The following is a 27,529-nucleotide window of genomic DNA, read 5'->3' as shown; positions in this document are numbered from 1 at the left end:
ATCCCCCATTCCCACAGCCCCTCCTGCCCAGCGCTGGACATTTCTGAGCCGGTGCTTTTTGTGTCATTCTGCGCTGTCAGGGCAGCAGCAGCAGCTCCACACCTTTCCCAGCAGATCCAGGCCAGGAGCCTCCCTGAATGTACCCAGGCACATGATCAGTGCGGGGTAAACAAGCTGGGGCAGGGCTGTTTAATGCTAATCTGTAGCTACAGGGAGGAGAAACCCTATAGCCATTCCAGCTATTCCACACCCCCTTCCCCAGATTTAAACAACCAGGGCGGATCTCCACGTGTAGAACAGAGGGCACCATTCTGCCAGCCTGGTTTGCTTTTGGCCAATGCCACTTCTCTGGGGTTCCTAAGCTGGTGTTCCCTCTCTGCCCATCAAAGCCACCATCATAATGGGGATGTTGGAACAAATTCCAGGCTGATGAGTCAGGAAAGTGGCTCTTGGATGGGCTGGGAACATCACCCATCTCTTTCCAGGTCACCAGGGGGGTGACCCACAGTTGCCCTCCAAGCACTATCAGTTAAGCCCTGCCAGGTGGGCAGGCATCCCACCGAGCACCCAGGTTGTCACCCATGTGTCTGCCTGATGCCACCCTCCAAAGATGTGCCACAATTTAGTGGGACACAAATTTAGCAGCACTGGCAGCACAGCACCGAGGGCAGCACGAGCCATACAGTGACACAAAGAGCAACTGCTGTGGAGAAACCTCCTCCCATGGGAATACCCAGGCTCTGAATCCTGGGGGAGAATGAGGACTCCCAGTTTTGACATCTGGGCTGCACGTGTCCCCTGTGCTCAGGCCAGGCAGTGGAGCCAAGCGAGTCCCCAGCTGACAGACAGACAGACAGACAGACAGACAATAGCAGCCCCAGCTCACACTAACAGTGTATTTATTGGAATATCTCACATGCAGGAACCAAGGAGATGATTTCTGGAGCAAGTTAAACAATGGCAGATTAATACAGTTGTCTCGTCCTTAACAGAAACACCTTCTACTTGAATACAGTGATGTTTTAGTGTTGGGTTTCTCTGCTTCTTGTGTATTTTGTTTCTCTTTACATAGTCAATCTCTTTAAACAGTTATGTCCCCTCTCTCCCCCTACCCCATTCCCAAACAAAAAAATATCCAGTATCTTCAGTAAATAAATATTATCCACTTTTATCTGGAAAGCCTACAGCTGTAATATACAGAGAAGCTATTACACAGGTTACATTTGTAGGGTTAACAACAGCTCATAGGAACATGTAGGGAACGAGGAGCTCGTACTCATAAAAACACGGAGCAGGGTGGGAATTTTGGAATAGTGAGTTTGCCATGGGCTAAAGAGAACCAGCAGCAGAGCCTGGTGCTGCTCAAGGCCAGCTGGCTCCTGGTGACACACAGCCTCACCTCTCTGCAGGTGAGGAGGAGGAGGAGGAGTGTGGAAGCTGGGGCAGGCACAGCCTGCTCTGGAGGCTGTGGGTTGGGATGGGTGGCTGGGAGGGGCTCTGTGGGCACCTCGTCTCCTGGGCTGGTGGGAGCCCACAGCAGAGGATGGGTTACCTCCAACACAGCTCTAAATCCACTCACTGCTTCACTATTTCCATAAAAATAACTGTTGTGAGCTGTTTTTTTCCAGGGGAGGCTCTGCAAGGCTTGTGGTCAGCCCTGAGGAGGTAAACAATGACGGGGATGGACGGCAATGGAGACAGCACAAGCAGCTCCCACTCCAGGGCTCCCAGCCACCACAGCAGACTCAACAGCTCCCTGGATGGAACGGAGTGTTGGAAATCCATCTTGTTTGCTCTGCTGGGCTGCACATGCTGTCCCTGCAGGTGACACCAGGAGAGCAGGGCACAGAGGAGCAGGGACAGGCTGTGCTGGCCAGGAGGGAGCATCACCCCTGCCCTGGGCCTGAAACCACGGCCTGGATCTGTTCTTCCACCACTGGAGGGAAACATCTCGCCACCACAGCCAGCTCCCAGGCCTCCATTTTAAAGTGGAAACAGCCAGTGTATCCCATCAAAAATGCTGAATGAAGTAAAACAGAAATTCTCACTAAAAATTTACTTCAGCTTGGAGGTGCAAGACCAGCCCTGGGAATGACAGAGCTGGTCTGAGCAGCTCATCCTAGGGATGGAGGTGTGATAATCAGAAGGGAAAAGATTTGTTGGAGGCTACGTGAGGGTCCCAGTAAGGACCAGTCTCAGCATTTACGCTGTTCCCTTTAGAGACACCGTGCTACGTTTTTATGAGCAGTTCTCCTATGAGCCTTACCTACACCCTAAACACCCTAAATGTCTGTACAGCACATTGTTACCTATTACACCTGCTGAAGATGCAGCTGAAATCTACACAGAACAATTTAAAAAAAAACCCCAAAACCCAAAGGATATATTTAAATAGAAACCATTGATTCCTTACATCTCAGCACATGAAGAGTTAACAGAAGAGGTTAAAAAACACACTGGAAAGAAAATATATAGACAAAAATAAATATTTTAACCTAGAACAGGGCGCGATTAGACCTTACAAAGGACCCCGAGAATAATTTAGTGTCATTGAGAGTCAAGCTGTGATTCCTAATATGCCTAGAAAGCACTGGGATGTTATTTCTTATGGAAAGTGGATCAGGCTGCAGCTCCATCCCTGTTCTCCCAAGCACTGGAGCCACATGAGTCCTCTGCCCACTTGCACAGAGGAAGCACTTTAGAGTGAAAGCAGAGGAGGGATGAATGGAGAGGTTGGTCCCCTGAAGTGAAAAACCCCTTCCCTTTGCCTCACACAGTTCCCACTGCTCTGGTTTTCAGCAGACCACGAGAGGACAGGGAAGATGAGAGATCCTGATACAGGACATTTGGGAAGCTCTAGCGTAGCTCTTGTATTTGTTAAAGAAGGTTTTGGGCTAAACCACCTGCTCTGCCACACTCTGTTCCTTCGGTGCTTCCAGCCCTGAGAGCCCAGTGTGGTGGATTTGGGCTCCAGATCCATCCCAGGTCTTTCCAGAAGTGCATTTCCTGCCTAGGAAGGCATCTCCTGGGAGCTGCCCTACTTCCAGCAGAGCCACCACTTGTGCTGGTGGCACCTGTCACTCCCTGCAAGCTTTCCAGAGGATAATGCACAGTGTCAGCAGGGACCACGGCTTGCCTGGGGCTGCACACACCAAAAGAGCCCCCTGAGCTCTGCCAACACACTTTGCTCTGTATTTTCCCCCCAGCCTCAGCCTATTCTCATTCCACCTCTTTTCCTCCCAGCTGGAGAGAGAAATCACCGACAGCTCTGCAGAATCTTCCAGAAAGGGACCAGATTCTCCCTAAAGCAACACCTTGGAGGTCCCAGGACAGGTTTAGTGTGACAGAAAAAATGGGGCTTGGTGACAGTGACATCCGTGCCACTCTGCACCATCTGACAGCGTCCCCATGCCTGAGCAATGTGATTATCCTCTCTGGCTTGGCAGGGAAGCTGGATTAACATGCTTAGAATCACCTGATGTGGCCATTTACAGGGTCAATGTGTTTCAAGGATTTAGAAAAGAAAACACACATTTAAAACAGCCACAGAGCTTTCTGCACTGACAGCAATACCAGCAATTCATTCTGTGCTGGCAAAACTGCTTGGGCCATCACCAGATGCTGTCTGAAATCAAATCAGCCTTGCCACAGAAGTTTCCTCAGCTCTCTGGGAGCTGGTGGCCACATCTGACATGTTGCAGCAAGCTGGCAGTGCCAATCCCTGAGCGTTGGGCTCACCTTGTGTTGAGCAGTGAGGGCAGTGGGTGAGAGCAGAAGTGTGCAGTGCAGCCAAGGCAGAGTGTTCCATTGGCCATGGAGAAGATGGAATGGGAGAAAGCCTCTGCAGACCCACACAGGAGAGCTTCAACTGGAGAGAGGGCCAGCAAGTGGGGAGAAAAGCTTGATCCCCAAGTTATCTCCATCCTTGAACTGGTTTTGCCTGTCCATTTGTAAGCTGTGCTACACAGAGCAGTGTTGAGGTGTCACATCAGCACAGAGGGGCGGCAGGACAGCCCTGCCTGGGCCCAGCTACATATGGAGGGATCCTGGAGGAGGCTACAGGCAGGGCAGGACAGAGAAGACAATGAGCAGGGAGAGCACAGAGTGAAACCTGACCTGGGATGGCCTGGAAATCCTGCACCAAACATCTCCCTTCAAAGATTAATGTGTCCGCTGTCCAAGTCCATCAGCTCTGCAAGTCAGGCGTTTGGTAACAGGCTTTGTGTGTCACAACGTCCCAAAGGGGGTGGTCCTCAGAGAGCGTGGTATGGGCTGATAAAATGCTGTGCTCAGATAAAAGCTTCTATCACTTGGCCTAGAACAACTTTCAAGAGAGCTTGACACACATCAGCATCCTGGGAAGCTCAGACATGTCAGGTCAGAAGGAGGTTGCCTAAGCCAAGGAACACCCTGAGGAAGAGGGGCTGGAGCCTGCTGCCTGCACGGGCTTTTAGCTGATAAAGTGCCTCTCTGTCAGGATGGGAGATTCTCCTGCCATGCACTGCTCAGCTCTCTCTTTGATCCTGCCATCCTGCACCACTGGCTCCCTGCCAAGGAACGCGCTGGGGGACGCGGCCGTGGCTGGAGCTCCAGCCCTGCCTGTCAGCCCAGCAAGGCAGGCACACACGCTGGAATCCCTTTGGCAGCCCCAGAGGAGCAGGAATCCTGGCCATGCCTCTGGCAAGCAAGGGAATATGTTTGTTTGCACAGAGGCTGCAGCCCCGTAGGAGCTGGGAGTTAATGAAGGGCACAAGGATCAAAAGACATTCCAAAAATCACAAATAGCACAGTCACAATCATTTCAGCACTTTCTCAGGCCTAAAGCTGGAAGGAAATGAGGAGTTTCACCTCCAGCCAGGCTGGCACAGCTAATCCCTCCATGGTAACCACTTCCCTCAGTGTTCCACACAAACCTCTGAGGTTTGCTCTTTTCCTCATGCCTACCCCCAAGAACCAGCATATCTGTCCTACCAGGCATGGCAGGGAATCCAGGAAGCTCAGTTCACACCCAATCCATAAGCAAGTCCCATCCACCTGCACGGATGTTTACACCAAATGCAGAGCTCTAGTCACCAAAGAAGCAATCTAAGGTAAGGAGAAAATAACCAAGCTATTTTAAAAGGCAAACACACCAGGAAAATTCCTGTGTGAGAATGGTCTCCCAAAGAGCGAGGTGCTTCCTGTGCCATCGTTACAGCATCCACTTAGCCCAGCATTTTCCATCCTTATCAACTGCCAGAGCTACTGGACATGGCCAACAGACTGCTTCAAATTAGAGCAAGCCCAGATAAAACACAAGGCAAAAAATACCCTGTGAGATTTAGAAATGAAACGCCACAGAAAGTGGGGAAAAGCGACCACCATATGGTACCAGGAGATGTGTGAGTGGGAGAGTAAAGGATTTTAACTTGTGAAGCACATGTTGAAAGGGGAACAGTTGTTTCTTGCTGTCGAATCCAACACGAAAGCCAATACATTAACATTTTATCTAAAAATAAAGACACACTCCTCCTGAACATTCCAGCTCAGTCAATTACATGCTGATTGACAGAGCCGTCTACTTGGCAGGACCTGCCTACAGAAGAGGATGATCCCTACATAAATTGAAGGGCAAGGCTGCTCTCTTCCCCCTGGGCTTTTGTTTCAGCCCAGTGTGACGTACTCGTGCATTCTGAAGGGGTTTTCAGCATCAAGAGCTGGTTTTGTGCAGCTGGGACAGGAAGGAGGGGATTAAGCGAGTGCTGGAGAATCGTGGTCTGGCAGGAATAGTGTTGGATTTAAATAGAAAGAGTCAGCTCGTGGGGGTGGATCATTTGGGGAGGGAGGGAGGGAAGGAGAAGCAAACTATGGAATGGGGGGGACGGGAGTCGTTGTTAGCCAAGGGCTGTGGGAGGACAGGGTGGCCGTGCGGCGACATTGGCCGGGCGGAGCTCGGGGCGGGAGGGAGGGCGGCTCCGCGCCACCTTCACAGTGCAAAGAGGGCGTCCTCCGAGCGCTCCTGCTTTTTCCTGCTGGAAGGATTTGTCGGAGGGGTGGGGGCTTCCAGGGGAGGGGATGGCAGGTTGGGAACCATCTCCGCCGCTTTGGCTCGCTCTTCTAAAAATTTGTCAAACTCTGCAATGTAAAAACAGAAGGAAGACAGGTAAGGATGGGGGCCGTGGGTTTGGCCCCAGGGACAGAGGTTGGCAGGGGCTGAAGTTCCAGGGCCTGGCATCCTGTCGGGCTGTGTTTGCAGGCACGAATACCGGTACAGCCTGACTTCCTCGGGAAAGGGTACAGCCGTCCTTGGAGACACCCGAGCTCAGGCAGCAGCTGGAATCAAACCCACACTGTGCCACCGGCTGTGACAGAACCAGGGAAACATCATTCCAAAGGGCTGAGCAGCTTGGGGACACATTCCTGCTGGCACAAACACGGAGCACAGCCAAGGAAGATGGCAGGGAAGCACTTACAGCCAGGAGGGCTCCCCACACCATAAATAGGAACCTTTTGCTGTGAAATGCTCTCCTCCCGCCTTTCTGAGCATAGAAGCATTTGCTGGGGAACATCAGGCAGGGAGAAGGCAGCACCTCAGCAGGGATCACAGCAAATTCCATCTGAGCACTAACCTGGGAATGGCTCATAGCCAGGGGCATCTCTGCTTACCTTCACTGGTCACTCCTTCTTCCAGTTCGTTGCCTTTCTGCAATGGAACAAAAAGGCACATGAGCACAGGCACTGCCTCCCTTCCCTGTCATCCCCTCCACCTTTAATACAACTGGACAGTTTCCACCACTTGTTTCCACATATTAACCATGGGAGCAGGGTGACCTGGGGAAATCACAGGGCTCCCACCTCGGGAGGCCGGTGGGGACTGACATTTCACTGTGCTGCAGAGCAGGAGGGCGAGCACTGAGGTGCCTCTGAAGATTGCTGGTGGACAGCTAAGCTTTCCCTGTTGGATCTGAATGCCAGTCCAGCGCTGTTTCCCCTTCAGACACTAATTCTGGTCCAAATCTGAGCTGTGTGAGTCACACACACACTGTACCAGATGGCATCTTTTCTGTCACACAGTCCTTTAAAAAGTCAGCTGTGGTTTGCATTGTGTCTTCAAATAAAATGCCCTTTTAGCTGACAAAGGACACGTGCAAAATTGTTTGGGGTCAACATTCCTCTTGTGAGAGTTCATTTTAGGCTTCATACAAAAATATAGCAGCTTTCATGTGCCCATGCTGCACAAAGACAAGAGCAGGGTGAGCTGGATGAAGGATACTGACAGCAGTTGGTGTTTGTCCATCAGAATCAAAGGCTGGGAATGCCACAGGGTCACTGCATTTCCACCAGTTTGTGCATTTCAATGTGCTTTTCAAATAATAAATTAAAAGTCCAGGGATAGGCATCCTTGTCAATCTATCAGGATGTTTAAGATGGGTAAAAATACCGGTGGAAAACCTGATGTTGAAACTGCTTTGAAAAGTAAGGTATTTTCTATACTTGGCTTCTCTGCCAGAGTGGGAACACACTGGCTGTCCTCACATTTTAGAGCCTGAGCATCTCCTGGCTTCCTACTGCACTGAGGTTTCCAAAGGTTCACAGCAGCCTCTTCACAGGCAGAGCTGCTGCTTGTCCCAGTGTACCCCAAAAAAGGGTAAGGAAATACCAATTATCTAACCTAACCTGCAGCTTCCTCACCTGGGAAGCAGAGAATTGAAATGAGCTGTTAACAAAACAAGGAGGAGGGGACCCAGAGTGAAAAACAAAAATCCAGTCCAAATTTTCACAGGCATCTCTCTGCTGCACCCACACAGGCTGGGATGGGGGACCCAGGGACATCCCCAGGCTTGCTCAGGCATTTCCAGGACACTTCTCTGCTTTGTTCCTTTTGAGCAAGCCTGTGCTGGGGATGACAGATGCACAGAGCTACCTCCATATCTTTCCTCAGGTCTCCTCTCCCTCTAAATTAATTTAAATGGCAAAGACAAAAGTTTATTGGTTAAGCAGAGTGGACATGCTACATTTACTGAATTTCTTTAACAAAATGAGGCCAGTTTGTAATGAAATTTGGAAGTGACTCCTGTAGCAAGGCCTGACAAACCTACCTGCAGCTGGAACCCAGTGACATTTCAGAGCCAGCCAGTCAGTCTGCCAAAATCAAACACTGAACCTGGAATCAAACACTGAACCTGGAATCTGTTTAAGCACTTCAGGCACCTCGGGAGAGCTGCAGGATTTTCTTCCTTGCCGTAGAGCCAGCTCCTCCAGTGCCAGAGCACAGGCTGACGTGCCAGAGCGTGCCTGCAGCTGAATCCCACAGCTCAGGGGGCTGGGGGACACCCTAAGGAGTCGGGAGTTTTCTGCCTCAAGCTGGGAGAATGGAAGGAGATGATCCTTGGGGATGTGGTGAGTGCAAGTTCAGTTCACTAAAACCATGTTTTGAAAGAACAGTGTGAACACAGCCCACCACCCACCCCTCAAATTGCACTTGGCTGATTTGAGTCATATGCTTACACTGAAAAAACCAAAATAGAATAAATGTGTACTAGTTTATCCTGCTTAAACCAAATGTGTGTTGGGACAGCAAAACAAACTCCAGGGTGAAGACAAAGCTACTTTTAGTTCTGCTTTTTGTTTGTTTGTTTAATAATTACTAGACAATAATCATTTAGGAGAAAGTTATAAACACTGAAGAGAGACTGTTATAAATCTTTATTATTACTATTATGAAACATGTCAAGATTGCCTGCCAGTTTAACAAAGACATCTTGATTTGAAAGGAATCTAAGCCCTGATCCAGCATCTCTTAAAAGCATGCCTCAACATAAGCATGAACTTAGATCCTGTCTAAATAATGAAGCTTTAAATATGGACTTTAAGAAAAATTCAGGCCATATTTAATGCTTCCCTATTTGAGGATCACAGTCCCACATTTTCTGGAACATGTGCTATTCTGTGATGTTCACATGGAAAAGGGAAAATAAAACAGCTCAGAAAAAAAGTGTTTTGATTGAATTGCTGAACACGACCCTGACTCCTCTGCTTGGATATTCCCTTCAAAGGGAACCAAAGTCTGTTTGGGAAGTTTCACTGCTTCCTGCTATGAAAAGTACCAGGAACTCAGCAATGCATTGAAAGTTACCCGTGCAAGTGAAAAATGAAAATATAAAGAGTCTCACCAAGTCGGTACTGAGCCACTCCTCAATGTCATCCATGACAGAGGACTGTGCAACAGGGATCTAGGGAGTGCAGCGAGAGAACAGCAAGGCAGGCAAAAACCAAAACACATCCACAATCATGGCCACAGAGCGATGGAAAACGCCAGAAATAAGATTAAAAACAAAACAAAAACAAAGATGTAAGATGTGCTGGAAAAAAAAAAAAAAAGAAGGCAACAAAATATAAATGGCATTTCAAATAAAGAAACAACTTGGAAAGGAAATTATGAACAACAAGGCTAAAAAAACCAGGAGAAAGATTATGGGGAATGACGTGACTGGATGCCAGTGTAAGATGAGTAACTTCTCGACCACATATTAAAACCATCAAGGTGGACTGATGATTCTAATCTTGATCGTGAAATGCTTTTAAGGGTAGAATACTGGATATCAGTTAGGTTTTGAAATGTTAAATTTACACCTTTTGTTTTTATAAAATGTGTATTAGCCACAGTGAAGGGTTAGAAAAAAGAGGGGCTCAAAGTCTTCAGGCAACACTCCTATGAAAACAAAATGGTTTTCCGTGCAGGTGGAGAAGTCAGAGCCCAGGGTGCAGTCATGCTTCCTCCCAGATCCTCCTCCCACCACACCACCAAGCCCTGGCAAGCCCTGGCACAAGGGTTTAAAGCAAAACTGTCCCAGCTCCCAGTTCCCACTCCTCAGCCAAAGGTGACCCCTGGCAGCAGAGCCCAGATTGTGCCAGTGCAAAGTGTGGAGTCTCAGGTGAGGGAGGAAGAGGATGGGGCAGAGGAGGAGAGCACAGCCCCAGAGCTGCAGCAGGGTTCTCCAGAGCAGCTCAGGCTCCAGGGATAGTTTAACACTCAGGCATGGAAGGTTTGCCTCTGCTCCTGCAGTGGAACTGCTCATGGTACCAGTGTGATTACACCGGGCAGCACAGAGGCAGCTGAAGGGCAGCGATGTCACGCAGTGCTGAGGGTAACTGGGTCAGCAAAGGGAAATTACTGAGTATTAGGTGTAGAATTTCCTGACTTAACTACACTGCTTAATGCAGCAGAGGCCTGCCGAGGTAAACAGGAAAACACCACAATAGATCTGGTAAGGACAACCTGAGAAATAGTTGGAAAACAATGTCAGACATGTGAGTTCCAGGCCAGGGCATGGCAGCTGAGCAGCAGGGCTGGCAGGGAGGAGACCTGGCACTGCTAGAGGGACTCTCCTAGGCAGAAAAGCTGTCAGGAGCTCCCCACAGCTTTGCCTGAAACCTCTCACAGGAATCCCACCCTAGACATGATAAAAAACCTTGTGGATGTGGTTAGGACATGGTTTAGTTGTGGCCTTGGCAGTGGTGGGTTAATGGTTGGACCTGATGGTCTTGGAGGTCTTTTCCAACCTTAATGACTCAGTGATTCATTAAGAAAAGCTGGAAGAGGCTCTGCAGATTAATTTCCTGGGAGATGGAGTTTTCTCAGGCACTTCTAGCTGGGGGAGATGGACAGGTGCTGGATCACACAGGCTGAGGCTGTTTAGCAAAGCTCCTCAGGAATTTTTGCACAGAATCAAGTGGCCCTTTGTACTGAGGAGGCCAGTTAAGCCCTTGCTTGAGGTGAGGTGTGCTAAAGTGGGTTAGTTGTGTCCAAGAACTGGAAAATCAGAACTCAAACCAAAGCATCTCCCTCAAAGAGCAGCACCAGGAAGGTGGCTGGGGTCTGACTTGACAAGTTGCTGGACAAAGAGACAGTCCCCAGGGTCACAGGTACAAGTGACATTTTGCTTCCAGCGAATTCATAAAGAACCCAAACAGAAAATAAATTCCTACAGTTTCCTCTGGAATGGGCCAGATTTAGGATAACTGTCCCTTTCTGGTTTCCTGAATCATGCACACACAACACTATCACAGCTGGCCACTCACAAGGGAAGAGCTCCAAGCACCTTCCAACACATTCCTTCCCAAGGACAAGCTGCATCTTGTAAAACTGTCTCCTTGGTTTAACAGCTTTATAAACTACTGGCTTCAGAGATATAAAGTAATGATTTCATTCATCCTACAGCAACCTAAAACCTACTGCAGATGTTGCACTGCTGCCTCTCTCTTGTGTTGCTTAACCCTGTGGAAGGTGCAGCCTCTGAGCTGTTGCTTGGGTTGCAGCTCAGAAAGGTGATTATGTTTCTCTAAGGATAAGAACATGTACATGGAAGGGAGGAGGGAAAAACCTGGTTTATTTTTCCTTTTCTGTGAATAAAATTTACAGGAACACAGGGGGCTCCAAGAGAGCTGGAGGGGGATTTTGGATGAAGCCCTGCAGTGACAGGACAAGGAGGAATGGCTTTAAGCTGAAAAAGGGTGGATTTGGATTAGATATTAGAAGAGATTATTCCCTGTGAGGGTAGGGAGGCCCTGGCACAGGTTGCCAGAGAAGCTGTGGTAGTGTTCCAGGCCAGGCTGGATGGGGCTTGGAGCAACCTGGGATAGTGGAAGGTGTCCCTGCCTATAGCAGGGGGCTGGAATAAGATGATCTTTTTTTCCAACCCAAACCATTCCAGGATTTTATTAATATAAGAGCAGCTGTTCTAAAAAGTGTGGGAGTACACTGCCCCTGTATTAGAAGGAACAGCAGCTCAAATCTTGATTATCCTCAAAACATGACAGATGACTGATCAAGTACTGAATTCCTGAGAATCACAGGACTCTTGAATTTGCAGAAGTTCTCGAAGAACAGCTCAGCAGCACAAGAGTTTGTGCTGTGGTGTTTCGTAAGAATTTTTAAAAATGGAAATAAAAAAAAAAGCAAAAAAAAGGAATTCTACTTTCAGCTACAGCTACTTATAACAAACAAACATAGCCCTCAGAAGTGCAAGAGCACTTCTTGCAGAGAAGCAGACAAAGCTGTAAGATAAACATCTGAGTGTGTCAGCCGTTTGCTATTCAGCACTGACCTTTCAAAAAGCTTTCCCTGTCTCCCAGCACACCCACAGAAGTGCTGAGGGCTCCTATCTATTGCTCCTTCCATGCACAAACTTCCAGTTTACCTTCCTGAGACTCTGAGCCCCATCTCCTCATAAAACATGGGTTACATGTGTCAGGTTTAATTTGTTCAGGAATAAAGAGGGAGGAAACTCTCAAAAAGCAACTGGAAGTTTAAAATTAGTTTAAGGATAACATTGTAACATTTATTTTTCATTTTAAACTGAGAAGAGAAGGTACAGAGAAGCTCAGGTTATGCCAGTCAGTTGGGCACTTGGCAAGTCTTCCCCTTTCAGAAGCCCTAAACTGAAAAACGTGCAGGGGAATTTTGTTACAACTAACCCCTAAATCACAACAGAGAAAATGTAAAAATAAAATAACTAGTTTGCACATTAAAACAAGGCAACAGTTTCTGGGAACAAGCAGTAGTTGCAGCCACAGACTACATGGAAAGAACTCTGGAATGGGACACTGCCTTGTTAATATTTTGATTATGCAAACTTGCATGGTCTAGTGAAGCTTTCAGTCTTGGCAAGAGAGCTCCCCAGATAGTGCAGGCTGCAAGAGCTGTTTGTGTAAAGATATTGTGATTTTTTTTTTTTTTTTTTAAGGCTATACTTACAGGAAATGGAAATTAAGTCACAAAATATTTTTGGGTACTTCAAGTAACTGGCTCTAATTAAAAGCTGGTCTGATTGTTTAAATTCCTTTTTTATTTAGTCTTTGGAAAATCCTACAAATGGGATCATCTCAACAGTCCTGAAAGAGAAATGGTTTTAAAAGGAGGGCTGGGAGAATAAAAGTAAGTGCTCAATCCCACAAAACCCATAGGAACCTGGAATTCAAGTTCCTACTTATCTAAGCTAGATTGTGTTGATGTTCTCACTAGCAATCAAAAGCCAAAGAGTATTGCCAATATTTTTCCTCAGAAGTCATAAAATCCAATATTCTACCCTTAAAAAGACAGTTTAAGGTTATTATTATCACATTTTATTTCTATTAAAAATGATCCCACTGGAAAAGAAGCAGGTATGAAATGACAATTCAGGTCTCTAGGTGAGCTCATTAATGTTCTTAAAATGTTTAACAAGGTTTATGCTAATTGTTGCTAGACTACTGCCTTGTAATAGCTTAGTTAATTCCACTTCTTTCTAGGTGTTTAACAAAGCTGACACCAGTTCTTGGTTAGTTGCTACTCACTCCCCCTTGCTGGTTAGCAGTAGTAAAGGTCTGTCATTCCTACAGCAGCACTAGGAGCACACTAGCAGGCTACTCCAGCTTATTACTACAGCCTTACCATCTATTTAAAGCTGTTGTCATCTTGAAATAGCTGCTTGGCCTCAATATTAGACTATGCTTGACTTCATGTGCAAGGATTAAATGAACTCCTTGGTTACTCCTGAGTGTGTTTGCACACTGCAGGGCAGGAGCTGGGCTGCAGCGTGTCCCCAGGCTGTGCCCTGGCTCTGACAGCTGTACAACAACAGCCAAGCTGCATGTGGCAGGCGTGTCCAGGCAGTGCCACCACCACTGCCACTGCCACCAGGGCTTGGGCTGTCCCTGCACAGAGCTCTGCAAACACCACAGAGACCCCTGTGGTGTTTGGAGGCTCCTGCTTGCCTTCAACAGGGAGAGGGGTCCCACCACATGGGAGAAATGAGACCTTCACGTGCCTGGTTATGGGCTTATCCACAATTCAAGCACTTCAGTCTCCAAGAAGATGATGTTATTCAACAGTCTCATGTTACCCAAGTCATTTCCACATCTCAGATCCTATCTCTCTCTTGAAGGCACATAGCGGCATCCCACTTGGTTACTAATTAACAGAGGTTTCATTTAATCTTCACTCACCTATCTTCCCTACAAAGAGGGCTCTCCTGTCTAGCCAGGCATGCTGCTGCCAGTCAAGATAGAATGCTGAGTGGTGTTCCTATCACTTTCCGTGAATTCTGGTTCAGTTTCATCCTTCCCCTGCCACTGTCCCACTTAATGTCCGAACATGGTGTGGCTTAAGCAACACCTACTTCTCACTTTCATAACAAATAACCCATTTGGTATGTGAGTGGGTTGAGAGATTATTCTAAGAAAGGAATATATTAATGCAAATCTCTGTCCAATCTCATGAGAAGGGAACTGAGACCACCTAAATGTGGCTCTGTGGTAAAGTCTGTGCCTGATTGCTGCTGATAGGGACCCCTGTATGAGACCTGCAAAACCCAGATCTGCCACTGAACAGCTCACCTCCCATCCCTCAGCCATATAAAAACCAGAAACATTTTCTGCCAATATAATTTTGTCTATTTTAGTTTTGTAGGTAGAGCTGAGATGGATAAAAGTGTGGCTTGTGTCTGTCTCCATGGTTCTGGCATCATCTTGATGGCAGAACTGAGCCACAGGTTAACTGGAAACAAGAACAACACTGCCAAATTCACTGGGACTGCAAAGGTGTGTGGTGAACTGGGATGCAGAGAAATGGAGTGGGAAGGATTCAGCCCAAAGCTGAAATGTATCACAGCTTGTAGAGAACAATGTCAGGTTGTGAGGGATGTGAGAACCACTCTGGCAGGTGGAGAATTCCTTTTGAGTGGGTCTCAGTGCTGTGCAGGCACAGGGAACAGCAGTGTCAGCTCACCCCTTTCCTCACCAAAGCACAAAAAGTACCCACAGAGTAGGCAGAACAAGTTCATACCTGGGATTCTAGTTATCCACTGGCATTGTAAATGCTACAGGTCATATTAATAAACACTGTTAAGAACTACAGCCAGTTAAGAGAGAAACTGAGTTAATGATTAGTTCAGTTTTATTTTAGGTATTTCTCTCTTGTGTTTAGCATACAAACAAGGTGGCAGGTTTGTAAGAGCAGTGACTGGTTGACAGCCAGGCCCCCTTCCCTCCCCAGATCCATATGCCTCCATGAATGCTGCAGTATCCTTTTTCCAGACTGAATAACCACAAGCCAATGAAGGAATATGCTGTTTGCTTTTTTAATAAAGCACTGGTGTGAGTGGTGTGAACAGCAGGGGTGCTGATTTCATGCTCCCCAGCTCTTGTAAACAGTGGAAAGGCAAAGAAGAAGAACTAACTCAATCACTGGATTATTCATTATGGATGAACATCTCACAGTGGCACAGCACACCCCTGGCTGCAACAGAGCCACTGAACAGCGAGAGCCTCTGAGCCACAGCCAACAGCATCAGAGGCACAGCTGATCCTGCTGCTCATTTTACAGCTTTTCACCCTCACCTTGTGAGCTCTGGGTGCCTGACAGCACCAAAATGACACTCTGGCTCCCAGGGACGGGTACCCACAGTGGGCTTATCCACCTGTGTGAGCAGCCATGGAGCTGCTTTTGGGCAGGCAGAGACAGCACCTGTCCCATCACTGTGTGCGCACCAGCCGTGCAAAACTCTGTCAAATTCCCAAGCTGGCCCTGAGAAATAATCTGGATTAGCCCTAAATCCAGAAGAATAAATGCAAGTGTTTCACAGAGTAGATACTGCACACTCTGGATTTTCTAAACTTTAAGCTTTCTGGGATGTTTCTCTTTTTTAAGCACTGGGCAGCCCAGTCTGGGGCATTCAGGGCTCTCCCTGGAGTGAGACATTCCTGTTCCTGGTGCCCAGCCCCACATGCTGCCCTGCCAGCATACCCCAGAGCAAGGGAATTCTCCCTGCACTTCTCTGAACTCAGCTGCAGCCAGGACTGTCTCAGGAGGATTTTCTATAGTTAGGTCACATTATTGGTACTAATCTCAAACACTTAAAATGATGGATTACATGGTCCAAAAAAAATGGTCTCAGAACTTGGCTTTAAGGCACAGCTGAGGGTATTTTTCCTTTCCTCTGGCTTCTGCACCTAAAGCAAGCTTTGAACTTCTCTCTGCAAGCACATTGATGAAGGACAACTTCAAACAAGGTCAGAATGTGCACAGGTTCAGTGATCTTCAGAAGCCTGATTTTATCAAGGCACTGGCATCACCAGACACAGGAATTAAATCCTTAAAGCCAGAAACACTATTGTACCTTTTGGAGTCTGATTCCTAATGCCAGTGGGGTTGAAGATGCCAATCTGGGCAGCAGTTCTCCCATCCCCTTCCTTGCATAAAGAATGATCCCTGCATTACTCAGTTCAATTCAATATGATCCTACAACTTCCCTATGTTTACTCCAGACCATGAAACTAAGCACTACCAGAAAAAGCTGCTTTACAGACAGATAGCAATGTCCTCTTTATGAATAAGATCCATGAGACTTGTGTTTATCCCTCGAAAAGTGGATACTGCATAAATAAATCAAGACAGTAGAAGGAACCAATTGGATCCCCATGCCTCTTCTGAAGGTGATGTGGGATCCTACAAATGATTCAGTTATTTACAGGTCTTTGTGCTGTATAAACCAGAAATTGGTGCAAATGTTTCCCTTTGCCCCAGGTAATGATGCAGGTGGGAAATAAACTCCTTGTACTGTCCGATTTGAAGCGGTTCAACAGGGCAGGACGAGAGGTGAATGGAGGATGGTTATTCTAGGTCAGGGACTGGGGTGGGCAGGAGGAATTCACTGGTGAAGTCCTCACCATTCCTTGTGTAATTAGCCACTTGTCTATGGGCTCCATGTCTGAGTTCCCACCTTTACCTCTCCTCTGTGTTGAGAACAGAAAGGTCCATAAAGAGAGAAACCACAGCAACAACCCGTGATAAAGTAATAAAACAGTTAAAAACTTCACATACACAGACACACACACAAACACACACAGAGTTGCCTACAGTAGCTTCTGGCAGCAGCTGTGTCCCCCTCTGCCTGTCAGCTCTGTCCATAAGGGGACAGACCTCACCCAGAATTCTGCACTTCCTACAGACAGCTCACAGCGTTTTAGCACTCCCTCCATGATGTCCTTAAAAATAAAAATAATAATGATAAAACAAACCAATCGCTGGCTAGTAGTGAGGCTGATGTTTGTCATCTTCTTAGAAGAAGGAAAAGCGAGGCTGTACAAGCTGCTGCAGGCAGTGAGACTGCCCTGGAAACTCTTGTGTGACAGTCTGTGGAGTCCCCCTTGTTTATGAGGCTGTGGGTTGCAGCACCCCCTGCTCATGTCCTTGACCTCAGCAGACAGACTGTGCCCCACACAGACAGCACAGCACCTCTGCAATGGTGTTGAGTGGAGGCAAGTCAGGGCAGTTTGCTGCAGTGTCCTGGCAGCCTTTCAAACTGCCCCTCTTGAAAAGCACAGAGGTGAAAGGACTGCTGATGCATCCAGCTCCCCTGAGCAGGCTGCAGACTGCATGGCACAGCACCACCAACACTCTGAGGTGGTTTTGTGTCCTTCAGCACCTCCTCCCTGAGCCAGGGGATGCAGAGTCATCTCCAGCTCTGGAGGGGCTTCTCTGGGCTCAGCAGAGTGCAGTGGCTCCAGCCCAGACCTGGGTGAGCTCAGCAGAGAGCCATTGGTGTGTTATGTACATCCACCCAGATAACTCCCTGTCCCCACTAACACAGGTAATGGAGAATCAGCTGCAATCTTTTATGTCTCACTTTATGAGGGGAAAAAAATAAGGGGAAATCATTCCAATTTCATCTACTCTCTGTGTAACAGCAGAGAATTGTTTCTTGGACACCTCTCCTCCCGTTTGTGATCATGCAACAACTCAGTGGCAACAAAAGCAATTCCCAACATGGAAAAGCAATATTAAGAAAACAGTGTATTTTTAGCTCATCTTGTTTCCAGCTGCTAAATCACATTAAAAGCCAGCTAATGCCACGTGATCAGCCCTGTCTCTGCAGACCATTCTGAGAATGAATGCATTAGAAACGTTGGATGTGCTGAATTCTGCCACTGGACAACTATGCTGGAACGAGACGTGTGTGAAGAATGTGTTGCAAAGCTTTTGGCTCCTCCCCAGAGCTGTTCTTAAATTAGCTCTACCCAAATTAAAGCCTGGCTTTTCGTTTACTGAGCACTGCCAGTTTTTTGCTCCACATGCTGGGGCTGGTAACTTTAGGAGAGTTTAATTCTTATTTCCTTTAAGAAGAGACACCCACAAGCCTCGCAACAGTTGAGAAAAAGTGTTTACCAATTACAGAGCAACTGCATTTCAAAACAAGCTCTTCTGATTACATGTTACAGTCTCCAGGACCTTTGAAAAGAGGCTGAAAGTCTCAACATCTCATAGCCCCAAGTTCCACAACCCAAAAGGCATTTACCCCAAAAAACTTTGACCCTCAGATGAGCTTAGCCACAGCCCTTTGAACTGACAGCACTTGGGGCAGAGCAGCAGCTCTGCTGGTGTGAATGACATGTTGTGCTGGTGCCTAAAGCAGAACTGGCTGGGAAGAGAAGTGTTAATAAATAAAGACATGACCCTGAGGCCACTGGGGGATACAGCCCTCTTGACCAGATAAATGCAAGGCCCTTGCATTTGGTTAGCCAGGAACAAAGAGCAGGATCTCAAATCCTTCCCCAGGTCCTGCCAATAACAGTTCAGTGATATTGGAGGCTTGGGATGTCACACTGGATTCAGGAATTCCTGTGAAGGAATATTTCTGCCCCTGCTCCTCATGCTTCCCCTTTTCTCTCAGTACTGCTGCCATGAGATTTTGTGGGGCTCAGCTCCAGCTGGCCATGGGGCTGACCTGGGTGATAAATTGCCCTTCCTGCAGGAGGACAGGGACAGGAGGATGCAGGCAGGTTTGTGGGGTGGGGGATGCTCTGTGAGAGCTGAGGCCCTGCTCCCACTGAACGATGGCCTGGGCAGGCAGGCAGCTGTGATCTGACCCCAGCTGGCTCCCAACACAAATTCCCCCTGGCTTGGAGCACAAGCTGCCAGGCATGCCAGCTGCCCAGAGCACTCCCACTTCATGAAAGAACCAGGGTGGGATCAGCCAAGGCACGGGGAGGCAAATCTCCCCGGTGAGAGGCATGTGCACACTGCATTGGCTCTTCCATGCTATGCTGGCTCTGCCGTGCTCCCTAGTGGTCAGCACAGCCCAAAACTGGACTGGAAAAGGCTCTGGCTCTGTTCTCTAAAACCTCACACACAGCTGTGTACAAAAGAGCAGCAGAGTTTTTAAAAGCAGGATGGTAGAAAGGGGTTGAGGGATGATCTGAAAGCTCCTTCACTTCTGCCTTCAGCGAGGGATGCAGACAAAGCTGCCCAAGCTCTCTCACCCGTGTTTGAAGTGTCAGCTGCTGTGAGGTGACAGCACATGGGGCTCTTCTGCCCACACAAGAGAGCAAGAGCTGCCCTGGGCAGACAGAACAGGCTGCAAGCAAGGGCAGTTATGGCAAGGAATGTGAAGCATTAAAAGTCTGCATCATTTCTCTCCCTGTAACTTGTGTATCCATGCACTTGAAGCAAAATCTAGTAGATTAAGACTTTCATAAGCAAAACCAAACCAAGCCAATGCACATCAGTGTTCACAGTATATTCCCCACTTAATTCTCCTCAGCAGTGATTCCAGGCAAAGAGCTGGACTCCCCAGACAGGCTGCAAGGACACAGGAGAATTTACCCACTGTGATTCTGAAGTCTTTTAGACTGAAGTGCAGCATCCCTTTAGAGATCATTACTGAGAAAGTACTTACTCCCAGATATCAATTCAAAATAGCCATTACTACCACGTTGCTGGAATACAGAATGAGAAGCTCAGTCAAAGCAGCCAGCTTGGATTCCACGTGGATAACAAAACTCAGAGCTGTGACCTACCCCTCCTGTGTTCTGTTTCCGGACATCCAGGGCAGATGCCAGTCCTTTGACAGCCTGTGGGTCCTCGTACGTCACGCTGGAAGAGAAGAACAAACCACAGAACTAGCAAGAAACTCCAGCAATCACCCATCAGCAATCAGGCCTGTGTTGGAAGGGATGTTAAAAGATCCTCTCATTCCACCCCTGCCATGGGCAGGGACAGCTTCCACCATCCCAGGTTGCTCCACACTCTGTCCAAACTGGCCTTGGACACTTCTAGGTATGGGGCAGCCACAGCTTCTCTGGGCAACCTGTGTCAGTGCTTCAACACCCTCACAAGGAAGAATTTCTGCCCAATATTCAATTTAGCCCTTCAAACTCTCTTAGTTTCAAGCCATTCCCCTTTGTCGTGTCACTCCAGACCCTTGTAAATAGTCTCTGCTCATCTTTCTTGTAGGCTCCCTTCAGGTATTTGAATTAGGTCACCCCAATTCCTTCTCTTTTCCAGGCTGAACAATCCCAATTCTCTCAGCCTTTCCTCATAGGAGAATAATACCCTGGATACCCTGATTTACTCCCCTGGAAACCAGAAAGCAAATTCTTTTTCTTAACAAGACTTGGAGGGTACTGTGTGCACCCCAAGAATACTGTGTGTACCCCAAGGAGAGGAGCTTGCTCTGTACAAAGGCCACCCATCAGTTTTGGAAAGCACCTTGAAGCAAAGAGAGTAAGATCAGCATTATGAAAGGCAGGCAAACAGGTCACAAGGCACCCTAAGAATGTCCAGGAGCAAGTGGGGGACTGTGAAAAGAGGCCTGATTGCAGATTATGTTTAACAAAGACTTGGAGATGACATCTGGAGCCTGACCTTGCCGTGTGCATCGGGGGGAGGCAGAGCGAGACTCAAAGAGAGATGGAATAAAGCAACTGCAGTGAAGCAGACAAAGAAATGCACTATTTACAGAGCTGTTAAAAGCTTCTTAAATTGCAATGCAAAAGGGACATGTAGCAGTCAGGTGACAGAGGCAGCAGCAGCAGCATCTCCCAGAGCACAGTGGTGAACCATGAGCTGCAGCAGACACAAACACGTGCCCATAAATCCGCTCCTGGGAGGGGCTGCTGAGCAGGGGGAGCCCTCTCTCCTCCTCCTGCTGGCTTCTCCCAAGCTGTGACAGCACCCAGAGCTCTCACACCCAGAGCTGTCACCTACACACCACAGCAAGTCACACTCATGCCTCTCCTCCTCCCTGCTGCTCTGTTTATACAGTGCACAATCCAGGGAAGGCAGAGCAATCCTCCCTTGTGAAATCACGGGTGATCTGTGCTCCTTGTTCCATTAGGTACGGGTGGGAAGAGTAGTTTTGTGCTTCATTTAGCACAAGAGACAGAGGGACCTTGATTAGATCTCTCCTGCAATGCCTCTCCTTTCTAACTCTACATTAAGGCTCCCAGCCCAAAATCTCCAGTGGTGGCTTATCCCTCTACATGACAGAATTTCTTCTGATACCATGGCTGAGGCAGTACCAATAGCTATATTGATAACTGCAAATAAAAGAGCCCAATAAATTTGTAGGCTCAAGTTTTCTGAATTTTTGATAAACTATTTAACAGCATTTCTTAGCTTGAGACAAGATATTGATGATGTTCTGACTGCTTCCTCTAATGTCTGAAGCCAGGAGGCAAGAAATAATATATGGAAGAAAAATACCTGAGTGTGTCTTTTATTGAAGATCACTTGACAGGGATCAAAGATTTCTTAATAAGTGCATAGATTTATTTTACATTAAAATAATTTGACCTGTTAAATGCCCTTGAAAGTGCCAGATTTGCAGCTCTAGAGATGCAAGCCCTATGCATATAAACAAATTAAGGGTAGCATGAAGCCAGGCAAGCTACACTGCCTTGACAGCCTGTGAGAGTCTGATTGGGGCCAAAAGGAGAGTTAACTGGATGGTAATTCTGTTTCCAAGCCTTTGATGACAGTAATTCAGCCACCAAAGCACATCCATGACCTTCAGGTGAAGGACCCTTCTGCTCCTGTATCTCAAACATGGGTGGATGGGATGACAAGCCTTAGGAGAAGGCAGAAGTACAGGCAAGCACACTTCCAAGTTTCCAGTGAGCTCATTAACTAAGTCAGTACCCAGCCAATCTGCTCTGTCCAGCAGCAAGAACTTCATCACTTGCTCATATTGATAACAACCAAAAGGATAGGGATTGGATTAAAAGCACAAAAACATACACCAAAATTACTTTTTCAGTCTAAAGTCAAGAAGTTTCATACTTATGCCCTTAGAAAACAGCAGTGCCATGACTCAGTGCTGAAGACAAACTCCAACTTACTTCTTTCTCTGGTCAGCCAAGGAGCTGCCTCTTGTCTGTGCAAACATGTCAAAGTCATCACGAGGATTACTGTGCTGGAGGGAGCTGAGTGTGCCACTGACACTGTTTGTGCCCAAGTCTGCAACCAGAGGAGAAAAAATAGTGAACCAGTGAAATAACAAACCATATTGTTATGGTTATTATTATTATTGTTATGGTGGCAAACATCATCATTAACAGCTGCAGCACTGAGGACAGTTTTGTTCAGGAAAGGCTGGAGGATGCTAATCAGGTGTTCTTAAAAGAAAAACATAGAGATTATCTAATTCATCCTGGAAGCAGCACTCCATAAATGCTCCTCATCAAGAAGCCAGCATTTGGGAATTGGTGTGAACCTGCTGCCAATATCCTGAGATATTTAGTGGTCAAGTGGTCACTAATACAGTCCAAAATTTTGGACATGGACAGTAGTTTTCTCCACAATGTTTCTCTCAGTTTCTGACTGTGAAAGCAACACTTTCAAACAAAGGGATATGGTATTGGTGCAGTGCTGAAAGAGGTGGAGAACCTTCAGTCAAACCCAGTGATCCAACCACACAATCTTTGGTTTGATTTAATGCAAACCACCTAAGAGTGTCATAAAACCTTTCACCCAAAGGTTTCAAATATTATTTGTAGAAGGGGAATCAAGAACATCACCAGGCTGATTTCACAGAGAACTATAAGCAGAAATAGCAGTAGTAGTACAAGTTCTGCCATGAACAACAACCTGCACCCTCTCCATCAGTCTTCCCTCTACTTAATAAATCCCTCCCTCTGTGCCAGGCTGGTTCTCAAGTGCAGATTGCCACAGTGCAAGAGAGTGGGAATGCCTTCTAATCCCCCTGTGAGCAAAATACCCAAACCTTTTGGAGGCCACATGGCAACATTAATAGGTAGAGAAGAGCTTGTTCTAGATCAGGCACTCACCAAGCCCTGCAAGCTGTGAAGAAAGTGAAGATGGAGGTGCTGAGTTCCCAACCATTGGGCTCACCACAGCTGGAGAGCCAGGACCCAAATCTATTAAATTATCTTCTGTCACCTCATTCAGTACCTGTCAGGACACAAGAAACACAGAAGTTTCAAATGCCAGAAATTTCTTCTTGCAGTACAACATTAAACACCACAATTGTCCACATTAGGTATAAACTGTTTTCAGAAACAAAACTTCTTTGTTGTGACTCAAGTGTCAATACAGAATCTTTGCTGAAGTTTGCATCACAATGCAGAAGTGGTAAAGCACAGTAAACAGAGGAAATAGTTATGAATGCAGAAGAGAAAACATAATGGAAGTACAGATTCATCATGTACTCAGACCTTGAACACTATAAAACAACTACAAAAGAATTTTCATTTAAAGAATAATTAGAACACTTCAGCTTGGAAAGGGGCTGCTTAAATAGGAGATAAGAGTGGTTCTTAAAATTATGAATGGCAGGAAGAAAATTAACCTGAACAGTGGCATTGTAAGACACAGTGAAGAAAAATTAGGTGAAGCAAACAAAGATCATTAAATGACTTGACCAAATGTAAACAAAATATTTTTTATATATAAATGCAAAATAAATATGTAAAAATGTATAGTGAAACTGTGGATCTTACTGCTTAAGGGCATTGTGAACTCCTAAAGTCCACACAGACTCAAAAGCAATCAAAAAAGTTAATAGAGGAATGAAAATCCATCAAGGATTGTAAACACAGAGATGTTTTACTGTGAAGTGACTTCCTGAGCTAAAAGTTGTCCCTTGGGATTTGCCACATTCTTAATTTTCCTGGCATCCACCATTAGCCAGTACAGGCAGGACACAGAGCAGGGCAGGTAGAAGGTGTGATACTACTGATAGTACCACAGCTGATATTAGAGAATCAAAGCAGTGAGGTGTGATACTACTGATAGTACTGCAGCTGGTATGAGAGAATCAAAGCAGTGAGGTGTGATACTACTGATAGTACTGCAGCTGGTATGAGAGAATCAAAGCAGTGAGGTGTGATACTACTGATAGTACCACAGCTGGTATGAGAGAATCAAAGGAGTGAGTACTTACTCCATTGCTGGCATTCTGTGTTGAGCGTCCTGATCTGTATCGTTCAAATCTGTTCAGGAAAAAAAACCCCAACACAGATTATCAAAGCCACCAATAAATAATAAAAAACACGAGTTTATAATCAAACCATGACATCCTTTCCACTGAACTTAGTTTTCTCTGGCTCCAAAGGGAAGCCTGAAAGCTTTAACTCCAAGCCAAGACAAAGGGAGGATTGCTGAGAAGTTGCACTCTTGGCAAAGGTGGATTTTAAGTTGACTAATCTGATCTTGCAGCACAAACATGCTTGAAAACCACTGCAGGATTTGTCTTTTGGTTTGGGGGGAAGGGGGGTGGTTAATCATTAAGTGCTTTGTGACAGACTGTTGTGTGAGCCAAGGGACAGGAGGAACTGCAGCAAGATTGATGCTCACAGCTCAACAAGCCAAGCACTGCAGCTCGGCTCACTCCCACTTACCAGCTCCCTCTTGCTGCAATAATGTAAATGAGGAGCCATGTGTGTGTGGCACGAGTGACAATGGGCAGCAGATTCCCTGCTTAAAACATCCTAAGACAGCTCTAAGATGGTCACAGCCTATGCTCAAATAGGTTGGTACTTTCCAACAAGGAAAAGTAATGATGTTGGATAAAACCTTTGTACTTCTAAGGAGAAGATGTCGGGTTAGTCAAGCTCTGATCTCTTCTTTACTCTGTGCATCTGGGGCCACAAACCTAAACCCAGCTTTTACGAAAGTCTTCAAGGCCAGGCTGGATGGAGCTTTGAGCAACCTGGTCGAGTGGAAGGTGTCCTCACCCATGGCAGGGGGTGGGATTAGATGAGTTTTGAGGTCCCTTCCAACCCAAACCATTCTGTGATTCTATGAACTCAAAACAGCAGGGGAAGTGCCTGCTCCCATGGCCTGTCTGAGGCCAGTCTGATCTCCTTCCTCACCATGGAAAAGCACCATGATTTCTTGGAGGTTTGAATTTTTCAAAGTAGTTTCAGAAGCAGTCTCTCTTTCCAGCAAAAAGCCCGTAATATTCATATAGTCCTACAGGTTTTCTCCCAGATGGACAAAATACAACAAGGAATGTCACGCAAACTAAAATGTTTTCTTAATGTAACAGAGGAAAATACAGACTTAAAAGGCAGCAAAACCAAATTCAGGCCCAAATTTCAATTTTAGGAAACTGTGGGTGTTTGCTATTACTGGAAATCCAACTCCCTTTGCTGGAAACCTAAGACACCTCCCACCTCATTTCTCACCAAAAGGCTTCTGTTCATTTACATCCCAAGGCTTCACAGCAAAGGCCAGAGCTCCTGCTTGAGTCACTAACAGAGCTTGGTCCCTGTGCTAGAAATCAGCATGATGGATGGGGAGCTTTTGGAATAGCACAGGAGGAACTGGAATTTATTGAATGCTCAGACCAGTGCAGCTATTCCACCACAAATGGCTTGCTAACATCACTCAGCTCCCTTTTCATGAATAATGACTACAAACACATCAGCCACAGTCAGCAAAGTCGCAGATGGGGGGGAAACAGAAAAAATATTAAGGGTGACCAGACTAAACCTCACTGATAGTTACACTCTGCCACTTGTAAAACCCTGCTTGTGCATGAAACACACACCATTTCACACAAAAAGCCAGCATTTGTTTCAAAGTTTGCCCCATCTCCTCTGAACGACGAAATCAAAGGCAAAATCGAGGGCACCGAGTCGTCTTTGCAGCCTTTGCCGTGACAGCACAAATTCACAGATCTAGAGTCTAATTTATTTTTAAAGGCTTGAGAAACAAAGCCCTGCGCTAAGAGCAAGGAACAAAGGGTACTCTTTGGTGCCTCGCTCCCCAGGCCTGTCATTAAGGGGAAGATTAAACTTTCCCAAGACTGCAGCATCACGTGTCACCTCCTGCAGCAGATGTGCCTGACAGCGCCTTTGTCTGACATGTCGAAAGTCCTGTGCCCCAAGTCCTGTCCCTGGGGATCATTCCTGCACACCAGCTCTTCGAAACATTAGCTGTGCACAGACAGGCTTTTTTTGTTTTTCAAGATTTTAAGTGCTGCTTTAAAACAAACCCTTTGCACGCTCAGTGCTCCCGCCCACCTCAGGCAGCTCCCCTTGCACCAGCACTGGGACTGGAGAGCTCAGAGATCAGAGGGCAGAGAGAGCTCATGGGAGCCTCCCTAAGCAAGGAAGCAGCACAAAGATTTGTGCAGAGCCTGGGCTAGCAGGGGAACTTGTGATTGTGGCTGTGCTATTTTTGGTCCCAGGTCTCTACACCTGTACAGCCCTGCACAACAGGGACTCGCAGACTCGAGCGTTTTCACAAGGTTGCCTTGCATTTTATGGATATGCCCTACAAAAATTCTATGATAGCACACACAAAAAAAAAATATCAAAGTATTAAAAGAATCAACTGAAACAGGAATGTTACCCTAAAAGGCCATAAAATACTCTGTAAATGGTTCCTGTGGTTTGGTTCTCTGTGTCATGATAGACCCTTGGCCCAGAAGGCCCAATTTCACCAAATGACCTATTTTATTCTTATGTGAAAACCCTGAATGAATGTAACTGGTTGCTGGGAGAGATGCCCCACCTTTCATATCGGAGGAAGACGTTATTTAAATCATCATTCACATGCAGCAGCTCCTCTGTGACTTCTTCATTGGACACTCGTGAGATAAGCTCCACAATTCTCTGCTGCATGGCTCTGCAGGTTCGGTTCAGCTCCTAGGAGGAATGCATTGTGCACACACAGTCTGATAAGCAACAAGCAATAAGTAGATTTAGTTGAGCTCTGTTCACAGCCAAACATATCCCCCAACTGAGAAACACTAAGACAAGTTTATCTTTGCATGATTAAATGTCACCCAAAAGCACATCTAATCAAACGCCCTTCAAGAGATGCTGGCATAAAACCTTGAGAGCCTATTCACAATTCAACTTCCTGATTCTTCTTTAACTCTGAGTACTTCAGAAAATAAATATCTGTATTTTAGTCATCTGTTTTAAGAATAAAACATGTTAATACAACACATTCCCAGAGGGGAGCTTTCAAGGAAAATTCAATCTGCTCTTTCTGGCAGCATCATCCTTAAAAACTAAATGATGTGTAAGATGGAACATGTGGGGGGGAAAAAAAGCTCATCAGGGCTACCACAAATACTACGTGTGTGCTAGGATGAGAACTTACCAGCTTCAGAGAACATGAGGGTAAGGACAAATCAAGGAACAGGAGCACGAAAAGGTGAGTGTTTCACACACCCTCCAGCACTGAGACACACAGAAATGTTCCCTTCCACTGAGCAAGTGCACTGACAAGAGACTGCACAAAGGCAACGGGGAG

General features: G+C 46.7%; 1 protein-coding gene across 4 annotated transcripts in view; it reads right to left on the bottom strand.

Annotated features, from left to right (window-relative positions):
* Window positions 1-882: 882 nt before the first annotated feature.
* The window catches only part of TOM1L2 (target of myb1 like 2 membrane trafficking protein), a 56,332-nt gene continuing 29,685 nt past the window's right edge, over window positions 883-27,529 (bottom strand). Inside the window, exons 8-16 of one of the 4 annotated variants that reach the window (XM_063171645.1) lie at window positions 26,780-26,913; window positions 24,201-24,249; window positions 23,086-23,209; window positions 22,138-22,255; window positions 19,816-19,891; window positions 16,687-16,752; window positions 9,153-9,212; window positions 6,646-6,682; window positions 883-6,114 (exon numbers count right to left, since the gene is read on the bottom strand). In XM_063171645.1, coding sequence (XP_063027715.1) covers window positions 5,966-6,114; window positions 6,646-6,682; window positions 9,153-9,212; window positions 16,687-16,752; window positions 19,816-19,891; window positions 22,138-22,255; window positions 23,086-23,209; window positions 24,201-24,249; window positions 26,780-26,913 — 813 coding nt within the window. In that variant the 3' untranslated portion in view covers window positions 883-5,965. The remainder of the gene's footprint in view (window positions 6,115-6,645; window positions 6,683-9,152; window positions 9,213-16,686; window positions 16,753-19,815; window positions 19,892-22,137; window positions 22,256-23,085; window positions 23,210-24,200; window positions 24,250-26,779; window positions 26,914-27,529) is intronic. The other 3 variants (XM_063171646.1, XM_063171648.1, XM_063171649.1) reach the window with 3 other exon arrangements.

Source organism: Melospiza melodia, chromosome 18 (assembly GCF_035770615.1).
Source record: "Melospiza melodia melodia isolate bMelMel2 chromosome 18, bMelMel2.pri, whole genome shotgun sequence".
In the NCBI taxonomy this organism is placed as follows: domain Eukaryota; kingdom Metazoa; phylum Chordata; class Aves; order Passeriformes; family Passerellidae; genus Melospiza; species Melospiza melodia.
This window is presented reverse-complemented; position numbering and strand designations above follow the sequence as displayed.